The following is a 27,954-nucleotide window of genomic DNA, read 5'->3' as shown; positions in this document are numbered from 1 at the left end:
TTGCCGATTCATAGTGCCATATTCTCAGTACCAGAAAAGCATAAACAGTCGATGCAGTTTAGGATAGCCAATTTCGTCTCGAAACCCGGGCATCCGAAATCCCTACGCACTGACCTCTTTAACTTGGCAACAATGTCTCGTTACATGACTCGGTTTACACTAACTAGCCATATCTAATTTAATTAATCAACACAAACTTGTGACTCGGTTTACACTAACTAGCCCTTTCTAGTATAATTAATCAAACACAAACATAGCAACACATTGAGACACACCAACACATTAAGGAGGCACCTCCTCGCAAGTTCCACTGCATACTACATTCTTCCGTGAACGCAACCGATATGGCCAAATGAATAAAATTTTTGAGGCAATAATGACTCATTACATGACTCGGTTTACACTAACTAGCCTTTACTAATTTAATTAATCAAACACATAAACACAAATATTGTCACAACACAGACCAACACATTGAGGAGGCACGTCCTCACAAGCTGCACTGCATAATACATCCATCCCTGATCGCATTGAATATTAACAGAAGTATAAAATTTTTAACTCACATAACATACGCTATGCATACGCCCTTCCGGATGCCACGCCAACAAGTACAGCGCTTAGTAGCCACCCATACGGAATCCAGCTCAATGCGTAACCGCCAACAAGAACGGTTCAGCCAGCTCACTCAAATTCATAGTACTCCTCACCCTCCTCTCCTGCCTCCAGGCTTTTGTAAGACACGCCAGCCTTAAAACTGTTGATGTTCTCCCCCGTACTCGATTGTTGACACTTGCGAGAATTGTGTCCGCACTTTTCACACAGTCGACACATCTGAACACGGCGAAACTTTACCCGGGAGGTGACAACTCTTCGACCGCATCTTTTGTACCTTGCCCACATCAGGTCCCGAACAGACACCCTGCTGGCCTCCTCAGCAACACCCAACCTTTGGCGATGTTTGTCCTGCAGGGATTGACGCTCCTTTGCCAACCTTGTTTTCACGTCAATGTAGTCCTCAAAAAACTGGCAAGAAAGGCTCACCAGCTCCCTGCAATCATCCAGCATCGCCGCGTGCATGCTCATGTATGTCGCGTCTGGGATCTCCCCAACACGAGTTCCGTCGCAGGGTGCACGCAGCTGCTTAGCCCTCTGGTGGACGAAATTGTGATTCATCAATGTTGTATTCTTTGTTGTTGTATGGAATAATTATAATGGCTCTTTGCTATGTGTGGACACAACTCCGTTCAACTTAACCAGCAAGTGTACTGGGTCATCCAAGTAATACCTTACGTGAGTAAGGGTCGATCTCACAGAGATTGTTGGTATGAAGCAAGCTATGGTCACCTTGTAAATTTCATTCAGGCGGATTATAATTGATTATTGGGTTTTCTAAAATAATAAATAATAAGCAGGAAATAAAGATAAAGTTACTCATGTAATTCCATGCTGGGAATTTCAGATAGGTGTATGGAGATGCTGTGCTCCTCTTGAATCTCTGCTTTCCTACTTCTTCCTTCTTCTTTCTCATCACTCCTTTCTATGGCAAGCTGTATGTAGGGCATCACCGTTGTCAATGGCTACATCCCATCCTCTCAGTGAAAAAGGTCCAAATGCTCTATCACAGCACGGCTAATCATCTGTCGGTTCTCAATCAGGTTGGAATATAATCCTTTGATTCTTTTGCGTTTGTCACTAACGCCCAGCCTTCAGGAGTTTGAAGCTCATCATAGTCATTCAATCCCGGAATCCTACTCGGAATACCACAGACAAGGTTAGACTTTCTGGATTCCCATGAATGCCGCCATCAATCTAGCTTATACCACGAAGATTCTGATTAAGGAATCCAAGAGATATGCGCCCGGCCTAAGGTAGAACGGAAGTGGTTGTCAATCACACGCGTTCATAGGTGAGAATGATGATGAGTGTCACAGATCATCACATTCATCAAGTTGAAGTGCAACGAATATCTTAGAACATGAATAAATGGAATTGAATAGGAAATAGTAGTAATTGCATTAAAACTTGAGGTACAGCAGAGCTCCACACCCTTAATCTATGGTGTGTAGAAACTCCACCGTTGAAAATACATAAGTGAAAGGTTCAGGCATGGCCGAATGGCCAGCCCCCATGATCTGAGAACTAAACGTCCAAAGATGTCTAATACAATAGTAAATTATCCTATTTATACTAGACTAGCTACTAGGGTTTACAGAAGTAAGTAATTGATGTATAAATCCACTTCCGGGGCCCACTTGGTGTGTGTTTGGGCTGAGCTTGATCTATACACGAGCTGAGACTTCTTTTGGAGTTGAATGCCAAGTTGTAACGTGTCTTGGGCGTTCAACTCCAGGTCGTGACGTGTTTCTGGCGTTTTACTCCAGATAGCAGCATGGAACTGGCGTTGAGCGCCAGTTTACGTCGTCAATTCCCAAATAAAGTATGAACTATTATATATTTCTGGAAAGCTCTGAATGTCTACTTTCCAACTCCGTTGAGAGCGCGCCATTTGGAGTTCTGTAGCTCTATAAAATTCATTTCGAGTGCAGAGAGGTCAGATTCCAACAGCATCAGCAGTCCTTTATCAGCCTCCTATCAGAGTTTTGCTCAAGTCCCTCAATTTCAGCCAGAAATTACCTGAAATCACAGAAAAACACACAAACTCATAGTAAAGTCCAGAAATGTAAATTTATCATAAAAACTAATAAAAACATCCCTAAAAGTAGCTTGAACTTACTAAAAACTACCTAAAAACAATGCCAAAAAGCGTATAGATTATTCGCTCATCACAACACCAAACTTAAATTGTTGCTTGTCCCCAAGCAACTGAAAATCAAATAGGATAAAAAGAAGAGAATATACTATAAATTCCAAAATATCAATGAATATTAATTCTAATTAGATGAGCGGGACTTGTAGCTTTTTGCTTCTGAACAATTTTGGCATCTCACTTTTTCCTTTGAAGTTTAGAATGATTGGCTTCTATAGGAACTTAGAATTTCAGATAGTGTTATTGATTCTCCTAGTTAAGTATGTTGATTCTTGAACACAGCTACTTTTATGAGTCTTGGCCGTGGCCCTAAGCATTTTGTTTTCCAGTATTACCACCGGATACATAAATGCCACAGACACATGACTGGGTGAACCTTTTCAGATTGTGACTCAGCTTTGCTAAAGTCCCCAGTTAGAGGTGTCTAGAGCTCTTAAGCACACTCTTTTGCTTTGGATCACGACTTTAACCACTCCGTCTCAAGCTTTTCACTTGGACCTTCATGACACAAGCACATGGTTAGGGACAGCTTGGTTTAGCCACTTAGGTCTGGATTTTATTTCCTTGGGCCCTCCTATCCATTGATGCTCAAAGCCTTGGATCCTTTTTACCCTTGCCTTTTGGTTTTAAGGGCTGTTGGCTTTTTTTTCTTGCTTTTTCTTTTTCTTTCTATATTTTTTTTGCCAAATAATAATTTTTTTTCGCAAGCCTTTGCTCTTTCACTACTTTTTCTTGCTTCAAGAATCAATTTTATGATTTTTCAGATCATCAATAACATTTCTCTTTGTTCATCATTTTTTCAAGAGTCAACAATTTTAACATTCATAAACAACAAGATAAAAAATATGCACTGTTTAAGCATTCATTCAGAAAACAAAAAGTATTGTCACCACATCAATATAATTAAATTAAATTCAAGGACAATTTTCAAAATTTATGTACTTCTTGTTCTTTTGAATTAAAAATAATTTATTATTTAAGAGAGGTAAAGGATTTATAGAATTTATTCATAGCTTTAAGACATAGTTACTACATACTAATGATCATGAAGTAGAGACACAAAACATAGATAGACATGAAGGATAAAAACCGAAAAAGCAGAGAAAATAAGAACAAGGAATGAGTCCACCTGAGTGAGGGTGGCGCCTTCTTGAAGGTCCAATGGTGCTTTTTGAGCTCTTTTATGTCTCTTCCTTGCTTCTGTTGCATGATCCCTAGTGATTTTGGTGTTTCTATCCTTAGTTGCTTCCAATAATTATGTGGAGGAACATGTATCCCCTGAGGTACACTACAAAAAAACAGGGTTAAAACGGCGATTATTTTTAGAAATTACGGCGGTTAGAACCGCCATTATTACCAAAAATGGCGCCTCCAAGAAACGCCGTTATTCTGGGCGCCATTCTAGTTATTACGTCGGTTTTCAGAAAACCGCCGTAATAACTAGTGGATAATATGGCGGTTTTTTGAAGGTTAAAATGGCGGTTTATAACCGCCATTATTTTCATATAAAATGGCGGTTTTTGAATTGTTTAAAATGGCGGCTATAACCGCCGTTTTTACCAGGATGTTGTGGCATCCTTTCTGTTTAAAATGGCAGTTTCTAACCGCCATTTTTACCATTATAACCGCCATTTTTACCAGGTTATAATGGCATATTTTGTGTTTAAAATGACATTTTCTAACCGCCGTTTTTACCAGGTTATAATGGCATCATTTTCGTTTAAAATGGCAGTTTTTAACCGCCGTTTTTACCAGCGTATAATGGCATCATTTTCATTAAAAATGGGAGTTTCTATCTGCCGTTTGTACTTAATTATGATGACAATTTTATGCTTTTTAAAATAAGATTGAAACTACTAATTTAAAGTGATATTTTCGAAACTCACTTAAAAATCTCAATAACCAAAAGGCATAGCCATAAATCAAACATCATAAGATGATTTTTATTAATTCTTACATGATTCAAAAGTCATAATCCAAGTCATAATTGAAATGTCATAATCCAAAAATAAAGTATCAAAGTAACATTTTTCAATAATACGTCTTAACATATAATCCTTAATATACATCTTAACATATCAAGCAAGGTCATGCTTCCTTGTTGCTTGCTCCAAAAGACCTACTTCCTAACTCTTCTGGTTATGGAATCTCACTCTCCTGAGCCAATTCCTACAACAAAAATATAATTATTATGAGCACAAGAAATGCAAAAAAAAAAAAATCAATTTTGTTCAATCTTAAGCAGCACAAAACTTGCTCTGGAAGTTCTTCTTCCTTTTGTGCCTATTAAAAAGAACAAAATAGAATCATCAAATAAAATAGTGCTTGCTAAAAATTTTTACTAGAAAGCTTATTGATTCAATGTATGACAGTAATAAGAACACAACACACTACGTAATTTTTCTTATTTTTAGGGAAGTGAGTGATGCAAATATAGTCTCTCTCACAAGAAAGTAGAAGAAATATAATTTCTGCAAGTATATGGAAGCAATTGAATTAAATAAATAAATATATGGTAGCAATTAAAATATATAGTCTCTCTCATTCATTTCTTTTAGACAAATAATTTAGTGCAAGTATATGCTTTAAATAAAATGAAGAAATATGGCAGCAATTGAACGATTCTTTATTGAAACTTTACAAACAACAACCACAAAAGGAAGAAGAAATTGTTGCTAGAATGATTTGTACACAATTTTTCACCTTGATGCTATTGCGAAACTGTTCCATTAGCATTACTAAGAAACATGCTAGCAGGATAAGTTGGTAGCTAAAAAAAAAGGTAGTTAAATTTTGGCAACTTTTGGCGTTAAATATTTCAATTTTAATAAAGATATTACATTATATTTTTTATTATTGGGCCTCTTCTGTTTTATAGACCTCTCTCAAAAATTTCCAAGCCCACTTTCATAGCCATATTGCATGTGCTTCTTTTGGTTTTGGATGGGATTTGTCTTGTTATTCCCTTGTCCTATACAATCACAGCTACCTAATTATACAATAATACTAAGAAACATGCCAAAATTAATATTCCTTAAGAAAGATAGACACAAGAGAATCCTAATCCATTATTGCCTACTTTTAAATTATACCTGAGATAAGGCTATAAACAGTATTAGCATGGGAATTCCAATTTCGACCCAACTCCCAACCTAACACAAATGATTCAGATTCAGAATAGTATTTGTATCCAAGTCGACTGAAAAACCTGAAAGCAAAGGAAAGCACAATAATTATTTGGCGTATTCTCCAATCCAAGTTTCTCTCTTTGACTTCAAAAAGTGTAACATACATTTCAACAAAATAAAAAAAAATGAGCATACCTGGAACAAATGGCCCATATTTGACTAAATCCCAAAATTATTTGTATGCATGATGCTACTATTAGTGCACCTTAGACTGCTCTCATTGTGCTAAGAATCTCTACAAACAAATGGAAAAGCAATTACTTGGAAGTTTGCCTATCAATCAACTAACTAAGTTCTGATTCTGTTAAGAACATTAACTATGACAAAGTTGAGAGCAGACAACACAATAGAATTCTTAAAGAAAAACCTAAACCTACAATTCCGTTGCACCATTTAAGGATATCCCTGCCATGGAAAACCAAAAGAAATGAAAAGAACATGTTAAAATAAGCATGGGAAGAATTTTATTAATTAAACTAGTTGGGCTTCCAGGTTATTTGTGCAGTTACTGTTATGCAATCTTCACATGCTCCATTTGAAACACAAGATCCTTCACCAGCAGAGCAGCAAGGAAGTTGGACTAATAAAGAAAAACTTTAGTCAGTTAAAGTAAAATAATGGTAAACTTGAAGTACTACATTGAAATCTTATCCTTCATCGACACCTTTTCCTTCTCAATTAAAGCAAAATCTCTAGATTACCAGGAGCTTCTACTGTATGCTAAACAAGATATAAAATAAGATCAGGAACATATCCATGAATATAAGAACTAAATGCATATTTGCAAATCCAGTGTGCTATTTCAATTTTCATGTCTTGCAAGTATGCAATCAAACTTTTTATAGTAAAGAGGTGCAGAAAAATAGCATTTCACATACCTCATAGCCCATAAGTATAAGCTGAACTTCATTTCTGGAAAGTTCAATCTCTTAAGCAACCTAAACTAACCAACACATTATCATCAGATTTCATTAAGTGGTTGGTAGCAATATCAATCTCAACCAAAGATGAAATTCACAATTAACTTCAGTTTTGTTCTTATACATAATACTAGTTGCAAAGGCATGAAATACTACCAATGCAAATTTCATAAAAATAGTACTTTTGGCATAACTAGTCTATATACTTTTATATTGTACATTTTTCCTTCTCAAGTAGTTGTGTATATGCAAATTAATTTTTTCCTATAAAGTAAAAAGAGTCAAGGAAATAAGAGGCTACAACTAGCTAGTTGCGAAACCACCTTCTTTTACATTATTGAAATCTCAAATTGGGGCTACTTGGAAACACTACAATACTCTGCCAAATGAAGGTGATGTTTCAAAGATTTATCTCTTTAAGGAATTCTCATACAATTATACAATACATTATTAAAGGGTTGCTTGTGAGCCTCTTTCCCAAAACCAACCTACAAACAAATTTCCATAAAGAATAAGCAAAATAAAAAGAGTGCGCTAGCTGCGTGCAAAACCTTCTTTTTATATTAAACAGGTGCTGCATCATTTTGGTATCTAAAAATGATGGTAAGCTTGACAATGCTATGAACATTGATGCTTTTTACTTAAAATTGGACAGATCATGGAATCTAAAATCCAGAAGGACTAATTGAATTATGAATCTTGTTAAACAATCATTCATTGGCTGCAGTTAGGCATGAAAAATTACTGGTAACATATCCCAAAAAGACATAAGTGCAATTCTAACAAAATGTGAAACAAAAATTTAAAAACAAATCCAAGTGACAACATCAATGATGCATGCTCAATCTAATCCACAAATTTGAGGAGTGTCATATAGAACCCCATTTGGAGATGCATGTTTAGAATTTCATGGTGAAGCATCTATATATATACACTACCTGCTGAAGCACTTGTATTGCAATCAACGCATGCTTAACCCCAGGTTCAGTAAGAGCTTTTCAAATTAGCCCCTTTGAAGCACCCTGAGATGGATCAAAGTTCAAATTCTTTAATGAAATAGTGAAGTTTAAATGATCAATTTATTAAAAGTGTCATTCTCTTAATTAAACATTTGAACAATAAGCTATTAATTGTTAGACTAATTTGAGGTTTGAGAACTGACATAATTTTCAAGGCAGAGGTAGTAAGCTTGACAATCCAGCAGGATCCACAAGCATGGTGGCCACCTTCATATCTTCATACACAAACAAGAAAAGGAAGAAATAAACAAGCCATCAACATTGAAAAGCTAGATCTAATCATTTTGACAAATAGGATAAAGTCTACAAAAATAGTCTTCAATGATAGCTTTTAATAATGCAACAGCACATTACAAATGTATTTCTAAACTAATGCAATTACAGTTTACATTCATCTACCTAGTTTAGTTTATTATTCATTAAGTTATTATTCATCCAGAATCCTAACACTTTAATATTACACATGGCTGAAAACCGAAACGGAAAATACAATCGCTAACATAAATGGAACATAAATGAAACCTTTGGAAGAGTGAGGGACGGCGACAAAGGCACGAAGCAGAGGAATGGAGAAACGGCGGCGGCAGCGGCGGCGGCGGCAGTGCAGCGAGAGCGGCAGAACACAAATTGCGGAGGAACGTCGTCAACAGTGCAAACTGCGGAACTGACTTCTCCACTCGCGATGAATCCTCGCAAAGGCCTAAAAAGAGAGACTCATCACAGAGGAAGCAAAAAAGAGGAAAGGAAGGAAAGAAGGAAGGAAGGAAGCTTACCTGGATCGTCGCAGAGGAATTAGGCGCTGACGATTTTGGCAAAGAAGACACAGAGGATGACAAGGAGAGGAAGCTGGAGGAGACGTCACCGGAGGATATCGCCGCTTTAGGAGATGTCGCCGAAGGAGATCACGGAGGAGATGTCACCGAAGAAGATCGTCGGAGAACGCAATAGGATCGGAGATTGTCGCATAGGCCATCTAAGAGCAACAACATCACACGCGTAGGGTTTCAACTTTCAACTAAGGGTTTCTGAGATTTAGGGACTCTTCTTTTATACCTACGTGCCAACGGCGGTTCAAAACCGCCAGAATTACCAAAACCGCCACAAATCCAAAAATAAATTATGGCAGCAACAAGAAACGCCGGAATATCTAAATATTATGGAGGTTTTGAAGAACCGCCGTATTATAAATGCCATTTTAACCTCCTTTTTTTGTAGTGGTATCTCAGGGATTTCTTGAGGAGGGAATTTCTCATGCTCTCTTGATGTGCAGTCAAATGCTCTTCTACTGAGCTATGGACCCTTGAGATGGATCTCTCCATCTCCCATGACTCAGAGGTGGAAGCTTTTGTCTTCTCTTAGTTTTCTCTTCAGAGTCCTTTCAGGTTCAAGATCAGCTTCAACAAGAATGCCTTTTTCCTTATTCCTGCTCATATAGGGAAGAAGAGAACAAGAAAAGAAAGAGGAATCCTCTATGTCACAGTAAAGAAGTTCCTTATTGTCAGTAGAAGAAGAAAGGAATAAAAGTGGAGAATCCAATCACAATGGTGAGGATAGAGGCAGTGATTAGAGATGAAGAGAGGTGAAGAGAAGTGTTAGTAAATAAATAATTAAATAGAAGAAGAGGAGAGATAGAGGATTTCAAAAATAATTTTGAAAAAGTAGTTAGTGATTTTCGAAAATTAAAGATAAGATATAATTAAAATTAAAATTTAAAACAATTAATTAATTAAAAAGAATTTTTGAAAAAGGGATGAGATAATTTCGAAATTTAGAGAGGGAAAAGTAGTTAGGTGGTTTTGAAAAAGATAAGAAACAAACAAAAAGTTAATTAGTTGGTTGAAAAAGATATTAAAATCAAATTTGAAAAGATAAGAAGATAAGAAGTTAGATCAGATATTTTAAAATCAAATTTTTGAAAAAGATAAAATTTTGAAAAAGATATGATATAAAAGATAGGATAAGATAGATTTAATTTTTTTTTAAATTAAAATTAATTACTTAACTAACAAGAAATTAAAAGATAAGATTCTAGAATTTAAAGATTGAACCTTTCTTAACAAGAAAGTAACAAACTTCAAATTTTTGAATCAATCATATTAATTGTTAGCATAATTTTCGAAAATTTGAAATAAAATTAAGAAAAAGATTTTTGGAAAATAATTTTCAAAATTTTCGAAAAAAATAGAAAAAATGAAAAAGATATGATTTTTGAAAAAGATAATGAAAAGATAAGATTTTTAAAATTGAAAATTTGACTTGACTTACAAGAAATAACTAAATTTAAAAATTTTTTGACTAAGTCAACTCAAATTTTCGAAATTTTGGAGAGAAATAAGGAAAAGATATTTTTTTATTTTTGAATTTTTTTATGATGAGAGAGAAAAACACAAAAGTGACCCAAAACATGAAAATTTTGGATCAAAACACAAGATGCATGCAAGAACACTATGAATGTCAAGATGAACGCCAAGAACACTTTGAAGATCATGATAAACATCAAGAACATATTTTTGAAAAATTTTTAATGCAAAGAAAACATGCAAGACACCAAACTTAGAAATCTTTAATGCATGGACTCTAACAAACGAAAAATGCATATGAAAAACAACAAACAACACAAAGCAAGAAAACATCAAGATCAAACAAGAAGACTTGTCAAGAACAACTTGAAGATCATGAAGAACTCCATGAATGCATGAATTTTCGAAAAATGCAAGAAAAATTTTTAAAGCATGCAATTGACACCAAACTTAAAAGTTGACTCAAGACTCAAACAAGAAACACAAAATATTTTTGATTTTTATGATTTTATGAATTTTTTTTGTATTTTTATTATTTTTTTCGAAAAACGTTATTAGAAAAACGAAAAATAAAAAAAAATTTTGAAAATTTTTTTTGAAAAATTTTAGAAAAGAAAATTACCTAATCTGAGCAACAAGATGAACTGTCAGTTGTCCATACTCGAACAATCCCCGGCAACGGCGCCAAAAATTTGGTGGACGAAATTGTGATTCATCAATGTTGTATTCTTTGTTGTTGTATGGAATAATTATAATGGCTCTTTGCTATGTGTGGACACAACTCCGTTCAACTTAACCAGCAAGTGTACTGGGTCATCCAAGTAATACCTTACGTGAGTAAGGGTCGATCCCACAGAGATTGTTGGTATGAAGCAGGCTATGGTCACCTTGTAAATCTCAGTCAGGCGGATTATAATTGATTATTGGGTTTTCGAAAATAATAAATAATAAGCAGGAAATAAAGATAAAGTTACTCATGTAATTCCATGGTGGGAATTTCAGATAGGTGTTTGGAGATGCTGTGCTCCTCCTGAATCTCTGCTTTCCCACTTCTTCCTTCTTCTTTCTCATCACTCCTTTCTATGGCAAGCTGTATGTAGGGCATCACCGTTGTCAATGGCTACATCCCATCCTCTCAGTGAAAAAGGTCCAAATGCTCTGTCACAGCACGGCTAATCATCTGTCGGTTCTCAATCAGGTTGGAATAGAATCCTTTGATTCTTTTGCGTCTGTCACTAACGCCCAGCCTTCAGGAGTTTGAAGCTCGTCACAGTCATTCAATCCCGGAATCCTACTCGGAATACCACAGAGAAGGTTAGACTTTCTGGATTCCCATGAATGCCGCCATCAATCTAGCTTATACCACGAAGATTCTGATTAAGGAATCCAAGAGATATGCGCCCGGCCTAAGGTAGAACGGAAGTGGCTGTCAATCACGCGCGTTCATAGGTGAGAATGATGATGAGTGTCACGGATCATCACATTCATCAAGTTGAAGTGCAACGAATATCTTAGAACAGGAATAAATGGAATTGAATAGGAAATAGTAGTAATTGCATTAAAACTTGAGGTACAGCAGAGCTCCACACCCTTAATCTATGGTGTGTAGAAACTCTACCGTTGAAAATACATAAGTGAAAGGTTCAGGCATGGCCGAATGGCCAGCCCCCATGATCTGAGAACTAAACGTCCAAAGATGTCTAATACAATAGTAAATTATCCTATTTATACTAGACTAGCTACTAGGGTTTACAGAAGTAAGTAATTGATGCATAATCCACTTCCGGGGCCCACTTGGTGTGTGTTTGGGCTGAGCTTGAGCTATCCACGAGCTGAGGCTTCTTTTGGAGTTGAATGCCAAGTTGTAACGTGTTTTGGGTGTTCAACTCCGGGTCGTGACGTGTTTCTGGCGTTTTACTCCAGACAGCAGCATGGAACTGGCGTTGAGCGCCAGTTTACGTCATCAATTCCCAAATAAAGTATGGACTATTATATATTTCTGGAAAGCTTTGGATGTCTACTTTTCAACGCCATTGAGAGCGCGCCATTTGGAGTTCTGTAGCTCTAGAAAATCCATTTCGAGTGCAGGGAGGTCAGATTCCAATAGCATCAGCAGTCCTTTGTCAGCCTCCTATCAGAGTTTTGCTCAAGTCCCTCAATTTCAGCCAGAAATTACCTGAAATCACAGAAAAACACACAAACTCATAGTAAAGTCCAAAAATGTGAATTTATCATAAAAACTAATGAAAACATCCCTAAAAGTAGCTTGAACTTACTAAAAACTACCTAAAAATAATGCCAAAAAGCGTATAAATTATCCGCTCATCACCCTCTTTGTCCACCGGTCAAGTATTAGGCCTTTGGGAATAGCTGTCATGTTCAGATAAACCAGAACTCCAACCTTATGGACACAAGGAAGCCCAAAGGACTCCATCCGCTGATAAGAACAGCTGAATTCGTCGTCTTCCTCGGCCCACGACACGGCCCATAATCTCTGCCTGCAGTACATTGCAACTTTGAACAAAACACAAGCGCTCGTCCTCTTGGTGGACACAACTCTAACGTTGCTGGCTAGCATCAGCACCTCTCGAAACAATTTGAAAACCTCTCTTGTATAAACCGTTGCAGCGAACTGCTCAATGGCCTCGAGTTTCGTCTTCACAACAGGCTCACCATACGCAGACTTGTAGTCTGGCACTAGTTCTCTCCTCCTCATGAACTCTAAATAGTGTTGGAAGTGCTCGACAAACTCCCTCAGATTGTACCCGTTGTGTATAAATTTTCCAAGCTGCATATTCAGAGCCTCGCATCTGGATGTCGTCTTCAGTCCTGCAAAGAATATCCCCCGGATATGGGCATTGGACCAGGAATGCTTCTTGGCATACAAATCCACTATCCACGGATGATCCTCCAACTCGTGGTCCGCCACAATATCCGTCCATATTGTCTCAAATTCTTCAACCTCTAGATCTCCCATGAGGCATAGACAGAATTTCCTAAGAAAACCCGGCCGTTCAACTCTTGCAGTGGCGTTCCTTAACAGATGCCAGCTACACAACCTGTGATGTGCACCCGGAAAAACTATGCTAACCGCACTCTTCATGGCAAGGTCACCGTCCGTGATGATGGACTTGGGCTGTTTTCCCTTCATTGCCTCAAGGAATGACCGCGGCAACCACAGATAGCTTGCTTCGCTCTCGTTGCTCAAGATGGCGTAGCCGAACACCACCGTTCGCATATGATGGTCCACCCCTGAGAATATTACCAAAGGGCACTTGTATTTGTTATGACCGTAAGTTGCATCAAAACCCAGGACATCACCGAAGATGCTGTAGTCATAACGACTTGTTCCATCGCACCAGAAGAGATTTTCCAGCCTTTTGTCAACATCCAGCGAGTACCTCTAGAACATTCTGGAATCAGTTGTCCTTAAATTTCACAGGAACTTCAACGCGTACTCCACATCTGTCGCGCCAGCCCGTCTTTGCTTCTCTATCGCATTATATATGTCTTTTATCTTGAACCCAACAGTCTCAAATCCTCCTGACTGATTGGCAAACGCGCAGAAAATTGTCGGCACCTGCAACCCAGATTTCCTCATGGAATTGATTTAGTGCAAATCCCCTTCCTTGACTGCTCTGTGTGACCGCGGCATACCCTTAAACCTCGCATCCAGCATGGGATGATTATGGTTATCGCAGAATTGTTTAACAAACCATCGCCCGCTGGCATCATCAGCGTGGACCTTAATCCGGGCTTCACACCCGCACCGCGTGATCGGTCGAGGATCCTTTTTCCTGTCTTCCCGATACATGTGTTTCCCGTCGTGCTCTCTTTCCCTGGAGCACATGAATATCTGCCAAATTATTTCACCCTCTGCCCCCTGCTTTGTTTTGCGACCCACCTTGGACATCCTGACCGAGAATCCCTTCATGCGACCGAATTCGTTGTAGTAGTCATAAGCTGCCTGTAGGCTTGTGAACTCCATCGTCAGCCCGTCCTTGGCTGTCAGGGAAGAAAATTCAATTGCGCCAAAGGACCCTATCCCGACAATAATCCTCACTGCTGCTTCTGCATCTATGTTCGCATCTGCGGCGGACGAATCCATAGATTCTGCTTTCTCTACCAGAACGGTTTCGCCGCTCATCCAACCATTAGCATCCTGCATTTAACAACACTCGGCATGTGTGAGAACAGGCGGTGGGCCTGACGTTAGGATTTTTTCTAGTAAAGAATTTATAAAAATATTTGCGTTGTAGATATAGCTTCTAAACTAACAGAAATCCCTTTGTACAAAAGTTTAGTTGTCACAAGTAACTAACCCCTTTAAAATTGATAACCGAGTATTTAAACCTCGGGTCGTCTTCTCAAGGAATTGCAGGGAGGTATGTTCTTATTATTGGTTATGAAAAAGTGTGTTTTGGGGTTTTGGATTAAGGTAAAATGGAAAATCAGTTTCTGGATTCGTTGGCTGAGATGGGTGAACAGGTCTTTCCAGACGATCTTTTGAGGGAGATTTTCACTCGAACAGACCCGAAGACGGCAGCAAGATGCAGAACTACAAGCACAACATGGCGTGTCCGACTGTCTTCCGACAGATTTAGGAGAGACAACACGCTTGCAAACATCGGATACGCATTTGGATATCGGGCGAGAACTGACAATTACTGCGTCGTCCATATATCATAGAGGCACATCCTAGATAGGTTTTTGCACTGCAATGTTTTCAATTCCGCAGAGGGAAGCTGGAAACACGTGTACATAAACGATCAGCGTCTCACTCACTTCGATGAGGGCTCAACGTTCCACCTTGGTAAGGCCGTGTGGGTCAACTGGGGTGGACGTGGTTTGATAATTGTAACGCATGTGGTCGTGTTGGATGCAGACACCTTTCTTCTGAGCAAGATAAGGATAAATGATGAGCGGATATTTTATACGCTTTTTGGGGATAATTTCATGTAAATTTAGTATGTTTTAGTTAGTTTTTAATAGATTTTTATTAGTTTTTAGGCAAAAATCATATTTCTGGACTTTACTATGAGTTTGTGTATTTTTCTGTGATTTCAAGTATTTTCTGGCTGAAATTGAGGGAGTTGAGCAAAAATCTGATTCAGGCTGAATAAGGACTGCTGATGCTGTTGGATTCTGACTTCCCTGCACTCGGAATGGATTTTTTGGAGCTATAGGAGTCCAATTGGCGCGATATCAATTGGGTTGGAAAGTAGACATCCAGGGCTTTCCAGAAATATATAATAGTCTATAATTTGCGCAAAGATAGACGACGTAAACTGGCGTTCAACGCCAGTTCCATGTTGTAGTCTGGCGTTCAGCGCCAGAAACAGATTACAAGTTGGAGTTCAACGCCAGAAACAGGTTACAACCTGGCGTTCAACTCTAGAAATAGCCCAGGCACGTGAGAAGCTTAAGTCTCAGCCCTAGCACACACCAAGTGGGCCCCAGAAGTGGATTTCTGCACTATCCATCTTAGTTTACTCATATTCTGTAAACCTAGGTTACTAGTTTAGTATTTAAACGACTTTTAGAGACTTATTTTGTACCTCATGACATTTTTAGATCTGAAATTTGTACCTTTTGGTAGCATGAGTCTCTAAACCCCATTGTTGGGGGTGAGGAGCTCTGCAGCTTCTCGATGAATTAATGCAATTATTTCTGTTTTCCATTCAAATACGCTTGTTCCTATCTAAGATGTTCATTCGCGCCTCACTATGAAGAAGGTGATGATCCGTGACACTCATCACCTTCCTCAATCAATGAACGTGTGCCTGACAACCACCTCCGTTCTACATCAGATTGAATGAGTATCTCTTAGATTCCTTAATCAGAATCTTCGTGGTATAAGCTAGGATTGATGGTGGCATTCATGAGAATCCGGAAAGTCTAAACCTTGTCTGTGGTATTCCGAGTAGGATTCAAGGATTGAATGACTGTGACAAGCCTCAAACTCGCGATTGTTGGGCATGATGACAAACGCAAAAGAATCAATGGATTCTATTCCGACATAATCGAGAACCAACAGATGATTAGCCGTGCTGTGACAGAGCATTTGGACCATTTTCACTGAGAGGATGGGAAGTAGCCATTGACAATGGTGATGCCCTACATACAGCTTGCCATGGAAGTAGCCTTGCAAATTCTGAAAGTAAGAAAGTAGTATGTTGCAGAGATTCAGAAGACAAAGCATCTCCAAAACTCCAACATATTCTCCATTATTGCACAATAAGTAATTATTTCACGCTCTTTTATTTTTTAGTAATTTAAACTGATAATTATAATTGATCTCCTGACTAAGAATAATAAAATAACCATAGCTTGCTTCAAGCCAACAATCTCCGTGGGATCGACCCTTACTCACGTAAGGTATTACTTGGACGACCCAGTGCACTTGCTGGTTAATTGTGCGGATTGCAAAAGTGTGATTACAATTTCGTGCACCAAGTTTTTGGCGCCGTTGCCGGGGATTGTTCGAGTTTGAACAACTAAAGGTTTATTTTGTTGCTTAGATTAGGAAGAATTTATCTTTTTTACTAGAATTGCATCTTTTATTATCCCTTTTAAAAAAGTTTTCAAAAATATTATTTTTCTTTAATTGAATTTTCATTTTATTATTATTATTATTGAGTTTAGTGTCATGTTCTAAGTTTGGTGTCAATTGCATGCTTTTCTTTGTCTCTCAATTTTTCGAATTGCATGTTCTTGTTTTTCCTTGATCATTAAATTGTTCTTGTTTATTTTTCTTGTTTAATTTTTAGTTTTTCTTATTATGTGTCTTTTCTTGTTTTTCTTGTGCTTTTTCAAAATATTAGTTTTCAAAAAAAATATTTTATACCTCTTTAAAACACGTTACATTTATAGCTCAATTGGCTAAAGCGTTGGTTCATGTTCTTGATGATTGGGCACCAGTTCTTTTAAAAATCTTTTTCAAAAATAATTTTTCTTGATTTAATCTTGTGTCAAACCTTAAGTTTGGTGTTTTCTTGTTAATCTTTCTATAATTTTCAAAAATTTTATTGTGGTTTTCTAAAAATTTTAAGTTTGGTGTTCTTTCTTTTATTCTTGTTATTCTTGTGAATCTTCAATGTGTTCTTGAGTCTTCTTTGTGTTTTGATGTTAAAATTTTTATGTTTGGTGTTCCTTGGTGTTTTCCCTCCAAAATTTTTGAAAACAAGGAGCATTAGATCTAAAAAAAAATTTTAAGTCTTGTGTCTTTTGTGTGTTTTTCTCTTTCATCATAAAATTTAAAATTCAAAAAATTATCTTTTCTAACTATTTTTAAGCTATATTTTGGAATTTTTTAAAAAAAATTCAAATTTCAATTTCAAAATTTTTCAAATCTTATCCTTTTAAGATTTTTTTAAAAAATAAAAATAAAAAAAATCTTTTTCAAAAATATCCTAACTACTTTCTCTCTCCTCAATTTTTCGAAAATCTTCACAAAATATTTTCAAATTTTTATTTTTATTCCGTTTTTATTTTATCTTATTTTATTTTATTTTATTATTTCAAAAATAAATTTTTATATATAATAAAATAAATAAAATAAATCCACGTCATCTCCCTTTCTCCATCATGGACATAAGTGGAAATCAATAGTCCAGAAGGACTCTGGGGTCATATGCTAACCCCACTACTGCTTCATATGCGAGTAGTATTTGTATACCCTCCATCGGAGTCAGTAGTTTTGAGTTGAATCCTCAGCTCATTATCATGGTGCAGCAAAGTTGCCAGTATTCCGGTCTTCCACAGGAAGAACCTACAGAGTTTCTGGCACAATTTTTACAAATTGCTGACACAGTACATGATAAGAAAGTAGATCAGGATGTCTACAGATTATTACTGTTTCCATTTGCTGTAAAAGACCAAGCTAAGAGGTGGTTAAATAACCAACCTAAGGATAGCATAAAGACATGGAAACAGCTGTCAGAAAAATTTCTGAATCACTATTTTCCTCTAAAATGGATGACACAGCTAAGGCTGAGCATCCAAGGCTTTAAACAAGGAGATAATGAATCTCTTTATGATGCCTGGGAGAGATACAAAGAGATGCTAAGAAAATGCCCCTCTGAAATGTTTTCAGAGTGGGTGCAGTTAGACATCTTCTATTATGGGCTTACAAAGAGAACTCAGATTTTTCTAGACCACTTAGCTGGTGGATCTATACACATGAGAAAGACAATAGAAGAAGCTCAAGAGCTTATTGATACAGTTGCCAAAAATCAGCATCTGTACCTAAGCAGTGAACCTCCCATGAAAGAAAAAGCTAAAACAGTAACTGCAAACTCAATCCTGCAGAACAAGTTACTGAATTCAATCAGCAACTGGATTTTCTAACAAAACAGCTAGCCGAATTCAAGGAGATACTACAAGAAACAAGAATGGCTAATATGAATATGAAAGTATAGTTGAAGCAAACAGAACAGCAGTTATCAAAATAAATAACAGAAGAATGCCAAGCAGTTCAATTAAGAAGTAGGAAAATATTAAATACCTCACTTCAAGGTAGCAGGAAGCCAAGGAATGAGCAAACTACCCAAAATCCATCTAAGGACAGTAAGAGCCCAGAGAGGAATAATTCTGGCGCTCAAACGCCAGAAAATGGGTGGAAAGCTGGTGTTGAACGCCCAAACCATGCTCAGTCCTGGCGTTCAACGCCAGAAACAAGCAAGGCATTGGCGTTGAATGCCCAAAGGGAGCACAGTTCTGGCGTTCAGACGCCAAAAGCAGGTAAGGAATTGGCATCTAAAGCCACTCCAGCTTCCACCCCTGGCATTCGAATGCCAGTGGGGGATCAGATACATACAAGTACTGATAATAACCCATCTAAAAAGGCTTCTCAACCCACATCTGTAGGCAATAAACCTGCAGCAACTAAGGTTGAGGAATACAAAGCCAAAATGCCTTATCCTCAGAAACTCTACCAAGCAGAACAAGATAAGCAATTTGCCCACTTTGTAGACTATCTCAGGACTCTTGAAATAAAGATTCTATTTGCTGAGGCACTTGAGCAAATACCCTCTTATACTAAGTTTATGAAAGAGATCTTAAGTCATAAGAAGAATTGGAGGGAAACTGAAAAAGTTTACCTCACTGAAGAATGCAGTGCAGTCATTCTGAAAAGCTTACCTGAGAAGCTCATGTAGAACCTATGCACAATTACTCAAGAGGGGGGGTGAATTGAGTATTACAACAACAATGAATATTTTTGCGAAAGTTAAAGACAATATATAAAAGTGTTATTGTACTAGTATTTTTCCAAGAGCTTAACTCAATTGCTAAGCATTTATAAGGAGCTTTTACTTTCCAATAGACACCAACTCAAATAAATTGATCAAGCTTTTCACCAATCGGACTTAAGCTATTCCTTAAGTACTTACGAAGCTACTTTTCGATCACAATTTATTTGTTCAAAGGTAAACGACAATAATATTGAAGAGATGAGTTTGGAGAGATGCAAACGCTATTTAGAGTGGTTCGGCACAATCCTTGTCCTACGTCCACTTTCTTTCTCAATCGCAATTGAGAAGTTCCACAATTGCCAAGCTTCAAGGTGCTCGCGCAAAACCTTTTACAATCCGAGTCCTTAGTTTCTAACACCTCACGGTATATGATCACCACTCGTATACTAACCCACTCCACTTAGAGATACCTTCTCTAAGATTTGCCTTGAGTACTTAGTATACCTCTTTGGTATCCTCACCGACTATAGTGTTTATAACTCTTGACTCAACCTTGGAGATCACACTCCAATTTACAAAGTGTACAAGAAAACAATTCCCAAAGAATTGTTGAGATGAAATGGGTACTCTCTAGAAGAGTGTATGATAACAAGTTTAGCACTATTGAACCAATTGATATTGCTCTCTCAAATTGTGTATTATAACACCTTAAAAATGTGTAGAATGAAAGAATATGAACAAGATAGTTTGCAAATGCTCAAAAATGTGAAATAAGGCTTCAATCCATCCATTTATAGATTCCCCAAACCTTAGAAACGTTAGGGAATTAATGGGATGGAGCCTTTATGTCAAAACTAGCCGTTTTTTATGTTTTTGAATTATTTGCATCGATGCATAACACTTTGCATCGATGCAAATGTGTCTTCGACGCTGAAATTTGAATTTTCAGCTAGGTTGCATCGATGCAAACATCTTTGCATCGATGCAAAAAGTCGTTGCATGCTTTGCATCGATGCAAGATGAGTGTGCATCGATGCAAACCTTAAAGAATGGCTTAAAATCACTTTAAAATACTTAGGATTGATCTCAAACTTGTTGGAGTCAATTCCTATGCTTTTGTACCTTTGAAAACAAGTTTTTAAACCATTTGGCTAGCATTGAATTGCAAGATGTGCATCAAAACATTTTGTGAGTGTGTGTTGAGAGATTTAGCAATTGGTTCTTAACAAGAAGTTACCTAAGTCCTAAGACACTATACTTGTCTTCAAATGTTGTGGACTTGAGTTTCTTGTTGTTGTTGTGTTGCTTTCAACTCTTCATTCCTCAACGTTGAATGTTGGTTGATCTTTCAACATGCTTGTTCATTCAAGTTGTTTGGTTTGTCTTTCATGTCGTTTGTTGGTTTGTCATTCATCAAAACCTACGAATACAAACTTCGCATACAAGCAACATGTTTTACAATTTCCCCCTTTTTGATAATGACAAACCAATTTTGAGGATATGCATTTATAAATGGTTTTGAAAGCGACAATAATGCACTTTGTTTTATAGAAAGCTTTAGAGAAGACTTCACAAAAAAAAATTTGCAGAGGTTCCCCCTAAATATGTGCAATTGTTCCCTTAAAGGGCGTTTATCAAAGAAAACGATTTAGATATCAAAGTTTTTGCTTAGCGGAAGTCTTTTTGAAATCATTGTTTCGCAAACTTATTTCTTCTTTTCAAAACCTCAAAAAAGTTCAAAACTTCAAATATCCTCAAACTTTTCTTCCCCCTTTTGACATTAACAAAAAGAAAGGAGTTTGAAATGTGTTATAGAAGCATGCATAAAACAATGAATTTTTTAAGTTCAATTTCTCTATTAATCTCAAGGATGAGATATTCCCCCTTTCAAAAAGAATTTGATTTCCTCTTTTTATATATAACAAGCATGCATAATTCCCCCTAAAGAAGTGAAATATATCAAAGCATGCACATTAACTTAAAATAGGTGTACCAAGCCTATTTTGAGTCATTCACTAAATAAGCATACAAGCATTAATCATTAAACAGATATCAAAGTATTTAAACCATAATAGAAATCCTTAGCTTACTAGGAGTTAGTTTGACAATTCATATAATCAAATAAATATAAAGCAATAAAAAGTGACTTGATGAAGAGGAGACAATCAATCTTGGTCTTCATTATCATCACTATCCTCTTCATACGGTAGGTGGATGCCGAAATGCTCATATAAGTCATCAATACGACGATCCAAGCGACCCGTGCGATGATCTACATGAGACACACGACGATTAAGTGTTTCAAGTTGCCTACCATGCTCAACTTCAATTCTTTGGATGTTTTGGTTGATGGATTGTAATTCTCTCATTACATCAACCAAGGAGGGTGGTTCTTGAGCTTGAGGTGCTTGTGGAGGAGCTTGTTCTTGAGGATCTTATTCATCAACATTTCTTCTTCCCATTTTATTGAGAAGATGAGTGTTGATGCAAGATTGAGGTGGTACTTCCTTGGCAATCTCATTTGATACATCAATACCAACATAATCAAAGACTTTAGACCATAGGCAAAGGAATCCTAATCCACCATTCCTATCCTTCATCTTGAGCCTAATCATATGTTGTACTATAAAGTATGGCCAATTAATCTTAATCCCATTTATCATAGCCCACATGACAATCAAATCTTCATCATTTACATTCGCATGCCCGGATATTCTAGGTTGCAATACATAGGTGACTAGATATAACAAGGTTCTATGTTCCGCACTCATTGAATTGCAACTAATTTTGGAGTGAGCTCCTTGTACAAGGTTGAACAAATGCATGGCATTTTCCTTTGAATAACCCCATTCATCAATTGGGGTTTTACCACCTTGAAACAAGTCACCTTGATTTGGCAACTCCCAAATGGTGGCTAACTCATCACCATCTAGCCTATAATCCTTTCTTCCTATCTTGAAGAATAATGTGAAATTTGATTCATCTTCCTCAACAATCTCAATCATGAGTGTACTATAGGCTATGGCAACTAAATCTGGATAATATTTACTCTTAATTTGAACAAAATTCATGAGGCCTTGTTGAACTAGAATAGCCTTAAGATTATCAAACTTATGAATGACAAGAAGGGTCGGATCCAAATACCTCGGAGGAATTTCCTTTCTTCCGGTGAGCCTTGCCTCATAGAATTGAAGATCTTCATTAGAAGCAAAGTACCTTGCCAAAGGATGATTATTTGGAGGTGGAACCACACTTGAAGAGCTTTTTGACTTCTTCATGGTTCTCTTGATTCTAGGCATTGTTGATGATTTTGTTTTATGGGTTTTGTAGAGGAGAATGTGGGGACTTCAAATATGTAGTTTGTTTGTAGTGGGTATCAAAGTTTTGTGAGTTGTATGAAGCTATATGTGAGCTTGTTTTGGAGGTTATGGAGGTTTGAATTTGGGGATATGAGTTGTGAGGTTGAAGATGATGAAAAGGTGGGGTTTTGTTGCTCAAAAAATGCCAAATTCACGTGTTTTTGTGCAATTTGGTCGAGTTTGCATCGATGCAATAGGCTTTGCATCGATGCACATAGCACGTCGTGTGCTTTGCATCGATGCAGAGCTTGGTTGCATCGATGCAACATACATCATTTTGCCCAAAATCACCAAATTTTCATCCTTTGGTGGTTCTTTCTTTAATCCTTTGAGTTTCATTATGTATATACTCACTTAAACCATGATAAACTTCAATTTGTTGATCCTCCATTGTTTATAATCTTCAAATTCTTCAGTCTACCTCAAGATTAATCACTCATTCATCAACTCATAAACCTACAAAACAAAGGCTAATTGGATATCTCCAATGCTTAAGTTAGTAAGAGATACAAAAATAGCAATATAAATACAATGAATTCAAACAAATCATATTAGATTAGAATCCAAGATACCAAGTTCATTTCGGATGTTAAAAAAACTTTCTTTACATAAAGGTTTAGTGAAGATGTCCGCTAGTTGTTTACTAGTTTCGACAAATTCAATAACCACATCACCTTTTTCAACATGGTCTCTTATGAAGTGATGTCTAATCTCAATATGCTTGGTTCTTGAATGTTGAACCGGATTCTTGGTTAAATTTATTGCACTAGTATTATCACAATTGATAGGAATATGATCAAGCATGAGTCCATAGTCCACAAGTTGTTGTTTCATCCATAAAATTTGGGCGCAACAACTACCGGCGGCTACATACTCGGCTTCGGCGGTAGACAAGGCTACACTTACTTGTTTCTTACTATGCCATGAAACAAGAGAGTTTCCTAGCAAGTGACAAGTGCCGCTAGTGCTTTTCCTATCCAATTTGCAACCGGCAAAATCAGAATCGGAATAACCAATCAAATCACAAGTGGATCCTTTCGGATACCACAATCCAACATTTAATGTTCCTATGAGATACTTCATAATCCTTTTTACCGCACTTAAGTGAGATTCCTTAGGATTAGCTTGGTATCTCGCACACATGCATACACTAAACATGATATCTGGCCTACTTGCCGTTAGATAAAGTAATGATCCTATCATGCCTCTATACTTCTTTACATCTATGCTTTTACCTTGTTCATCTTTGTCAAGGTAGCAAGTAGTGCTCATTGGTGTGTCCATTGCCTTAGCATTGTCCATTCCAAATCTTTTGAGCAATTCCTTGCAATATTTGGTTTGGCTAACGAAAGTTCCTTCTCTTCCTTGTTTGATTTGAAGACCAAGGAAGAAGTTGAGTTCGCCCATCATGGACATTTCAAATTCACTTTGCATGAGGTTTGAGAAAAACTTGCAAAGTGATTCGTTAGTTGAACCAAATATTATGTCATCGACGTAAACTTGTACCAAAAGGATATTTTTGTTTTCAATCAAGATAAATAAAGTTGTATCAACCTTCCCTCTTCTAAAACCCTTTTCTAATAAAAACTTGCTCAAACGATCATACCAAGCTCTTGGAGCTTGTTTAAGACCATAAAGAGCTTTCTTGAGTTTAAAAACATGATTAGGATTTTCATAATCCTCAAAACCGGGAGGTTGTTCAACATATACTTCTTCTTTAATGAAACCATTAAGAAAGGCACTCTTAACATCCATTTGATAAAGTTTGAAGTTATAAGAGGATGCAAAAGCAAGTAACATCCTAATTGCTTCTAATCTAGCTACGGGAGCATAAGTTTCATCATAATCAATGCCTTCCTCTTGATTATAACCTTTAGCTACTAATCTAGCTTTGTTTCTAACAATTGTACCATTTTCATCGAGTTTATTTCTAAAAACCCATTTTGTTCCTACAATTGTTTGATTACTTGGTTTAGGCACCAATTCCCAAACGTCATTTCGTTTGAATTGGTTAAGCTCCTCTTGTATTGCCATAGCCCAATGTTCATCATCAATTGCGGACTCAATGGTAGATGGTTCAATTTGAGAAACAAAAGCACTATATGCAAATAAATTTCTAAAAGTGGATCGAGTTGTTACCCCTTTCGAAACATCACCAATGACGTTGTCTAGAGGATGATCCTTTGAAGTACGCCAATCCTTTGGAAGTGCATCTATTTGTGCCTGTGATGGTTCAATTTCTTCAACTTGAACACTATCCTTTGTTGAGCTTGTAGAGGCTTCATTTAAACCTTTTTCTTTGTCTTCACCGTTCAAATTTAGTGAATCAAAGTTTTCTACATTTTCATCAAAATCTTTTCTAGCACAATAACGGTTAGTTTCATCAAAAGCGACATGAATACTTTCTTCCATAGTCATGATGCGTTTATTATATACTCTAAAAGCTTTGCTAGTTAAAGAATAGCCTAAGAAGATTCCTTCATCAGCCTTAGCATCAAATTTGCCTAAGTTATCTTTTCCATTATTTAGAATAAAGCATTTACAACCAAAGACATGAAGGTGGGAAATATTTGGCTTTCTTCCTTTGTACAATTCGTATGGTGTTTTCTTAAGAATAGGTCGAATGATAATCCTATTCATAACATAACACGCGGTACTAACCGCATCCGCCCAAAAGTACTTAGGAATATTAGCCTCATTGAGCATAGTTCTCGCCATTTCTTCTAAATGAAGATTTTTCCTTTCAACCACACCATTTTGTTGTGGTGTTCTAGGAGAGGAAAAATTATGCTCAATGCCATTTTCTTCACAAAAAGTTTCAAAAAGATTGTTTTCAAATTCTCCACCATGATCACTTCTAATAGATGATATATGCAAATTCTTTTCATTTTGAATAACTTTGGCTAATCTTTTGAATGCTCGAAATGCATCACTCTTGTTTGCTAGGAACAGGGTCCATGTAAATCGAGAGTAATCATCAACAATAACTAAAGCATAGTAATTACCACCAAAGCTCATAGTCCTAGAAGGACCAAATAAATCCATGTGCAAAAGTTGTAATGGCCTTGTTGTTGAAACAATGTTTTTGGATTTAAAAGAGGCCTTTACTTGTTTTCCCTTTTGACATGCGTCGCAAAGGACGTCTTTTTCAAAACGTAGTTTTGGTAAGCCAATTACTAACTCTTTAGAGACCAACTTGTTAAGATGGTCCATGTTAGCATGAGCTACTCTACGATGCCATAACCAAGTTTCATCATTTTTACTAACAAGGCATTTCACATCATTTGAGGAAACTTCATTTAGATTAATCATGTATACATTGTCAACACGGTGCCCAATTAGCACAATTTCATTAGTGTCTTGCCTTTTTATCAAACAACATTTTGAATCAAAGGTGACTAAGTTTCCTTTGTCACAAAGTTGGCTAACACTAATGAGATTATGTTTGAGACCTTTGACAAGTATAACATTATCTATGGAGGTAGAAGGATTTTTACCAACTTTTCCAACGCCGATTACTTTGCCGGTGTTGTTGTCTCCATAGATCACGTTTCCTCCGTTTGTAGGCTCTATTGCGGTGAACTTTGATTCATCGCCGGTCATGTGTTTGGAGCATCCACTATCAACATACCAATTTGTATCCTTAGCTCCAACACGTACCTTTTCTTCGCTTGCCATTAAGCAAAGATTTGCAACCTCGTCGTCATCGGAGTCGGATTCATCCTCGTTCTCCCATGATATGTATGCTTTTTCCTTCTTCTTAAATTTCTTGTTTTTGTCCTCCTTTTGAAGTTTTGGACAATTGGGTTTGATGTGTCCAACTTCTCCACACTCATAGCATTTTGGTACCTTTGTTTTGCTCTTGAAGTTTTTCTTCATTGCAAACTTATTGAATCTTTTTAATAAGAGTGCAAATTCTTCATCTCCTTCTTCTTCATTATCATCACTCTCTTCTTGCAGTGATGTTGTTTTAAGGGCGAGACTTTTCTTCTTGCTTTCTTCACCTTTTTGTCTATTTAGCATAGTCATTTCATAGGTGAGTAGATTACCTCGTAGTTGATCAAATGTAAGTTGATCATAGAGCCTTCCTTCCACAATGGCATTCACTTTGGAGTTCCATTTTGGTGTAAGGCTTGTAAGCACCTTGGTCACAATTTGTTTATCATTGTATTTTGTGCCAAGCATGCTTAGATTGTTGAAGATCTTGGAGAGTCTTTCAAGAGCTTCTTCAATGCTCTCTTCATCTTTCATTTTAAAATTTTCCCATTCATGAACCAACATAAATACCTTTGATTCTTTAACGTGGTCGGTTCCTTCGTAAGTGATTTGGAGTTTATCCCAAATCTCTTTAGCGGTTTCACATGTAGAGATCTTCATATAATCATGCTCGTTAAGTGCACAATGAATGAAGTTGATAGCTTTATCATTCATTGTCACTTTCTTCCAGTCATCGTCACTATATTCATCTTCTCCTTTCGGTACTTGCTTTAAGACGGAGGCTTCTCCTTCTTTAGCGCTTGTTGTCTTTGTTGGAATGTGATTTCCATTCTCAATCACTTTCCAAATTCTCACATCTTGAGAACGGATCCAAATTCTCATCTTATTTTTCCAATAAGAGTAATTTGTTCCGCTAAAAAGAGGAGGTCTAGCGGTTGAGTTACCTTCGCTAGTGTTGTTGTTGTTAAAGCCTGTGCTTGCCATGATCTTTTCCCTTAAACGGTTAAGTCTTTCAAAGGGTTAAGCTCTGATACCACTTGTAGAACCTATGCACAATTACTCAAGAGGGGGGGGGTGAATTGAGTATTACAACAACAATGAATATTTTTGCGAAAGTTAAAGACAATATATAAAAGTGTTATTGTACTAGTATTTTTCCAAGAGCTTAACTCAATTGCTAAGCATTTATAAGGAGCTTTTACTTTCCAATAGACACCAACTCAAATAAATTGATCAAGCTTTTCACCAATCGGACTTAAGCTATTCCTTAAGTACTTACGAAGCTACTTTTCGATCACAATTTATTTGTTCAAAGGTAAACGACAATAATATTGAAGAGATGAGTTTGGAGAGATGCAAACGCTATTTAGAGTGGTTCGGCACAATCCTTGTCCTACGTCCATTTTCTTTCTCAATCGCAATTGAGAAGTTCCACTATTGCCAAGCTTCAAGGTGCTCGCGCAAAACCTTTTACAATCTGAGTCCTT

General features: G+C 36.9%; 2 protein-coding genes and 1 long non-coding RNA gene across 4 annotated transcripts; all 3 read right to left on the bottom strand.

The window, feature by feature from the left end:
* Positions 1 to 4,688: 4,688 nt before the first annotated feature.
* LOC130933486 (uncharacterized) lies at positions 4,689 to 8,907 on the bottom strand. Of its 2 annotated transcripts, none has more exons than XR_009067741.1 (7): positions 8,671 to 8,907; positions 8,420 to 8,597; positions 8,041 to 8,112; positions 7,817 to 7,900; positions 6,094 to 6,896; positions 5,863 to 5,978; positions 4,689 to 4,939 (listed from the first exon to the last, which is right to left on the bottom strand). It is a non-coding gene; the product is annotated as an uncharacterized LOC130933486 (long non-coding RNA). The 2 variants fall into 2 exon arrangements; XR_009067742.1 differs by having other exon boundaries at positions 6,094 to 6,901; positions 8,671 to 8,900.
* A 3,604-nt stretch (positions 8,908 to 12,511) lies between these two features.
* Positions 12,512 to 13,798, bottom strand: LOC130934196 (protein FAR1-RELATED SEQUENCE 5-like). The gene is made up of 2 exons (XM_057863784.1): positions 13,727 to 13,798; positions 12,512 to 13,600 (listed from the first exon to the last, which is right to left on the bottom strand). Exons 1-2 carry the CDS (start codon positions 13,796 to 13,798, stop codon positions 12,512 to 12,514), a joined length of 1,161 nt encoding a protein of 386 aa, XP_057719767.1.
* A 9-nt stretch (positions 13,799 to 13,807) lies between these two features.
* Positions 13,808 to 14,365, bottom strand: LOC130934195 (protein FAR1-RELATED SEQUENCE 5-like). The gene has a single exon (XM_057863783.1). It carries the CDS (start codon positions 14,363 to 14,365, stop codon positions 13,808 to 13,810), a length of 558 nt encoding a protein of 185 aa, XP_057719766.1.
* Between the last annotated feature and the right edge of the window lie 13,589 nt (positions 14,366 to 27,954).

Source organism: Arachis stenosperma, chromosome 6 (assembly GCF_014773155.1).
Source record: "Arachis stenosperma cultivar V10309 chromosome 6, arast.V10309.gnm1.PFL2, whole genome shotgun sequence".
Taxonomy (NCBI): domain Eukaryota; kingdom Viridiplantae; phylum Streptophyta; class Magnoliopsida; order Fabales; family Fabaceae; genus Arachis; species Arachis stenosperma.
The sequence above is the reverse complement of the archived record's forward strand: the minus strand, read 5'-3'. Positions and strand labels throughout refer to the sequence as shown.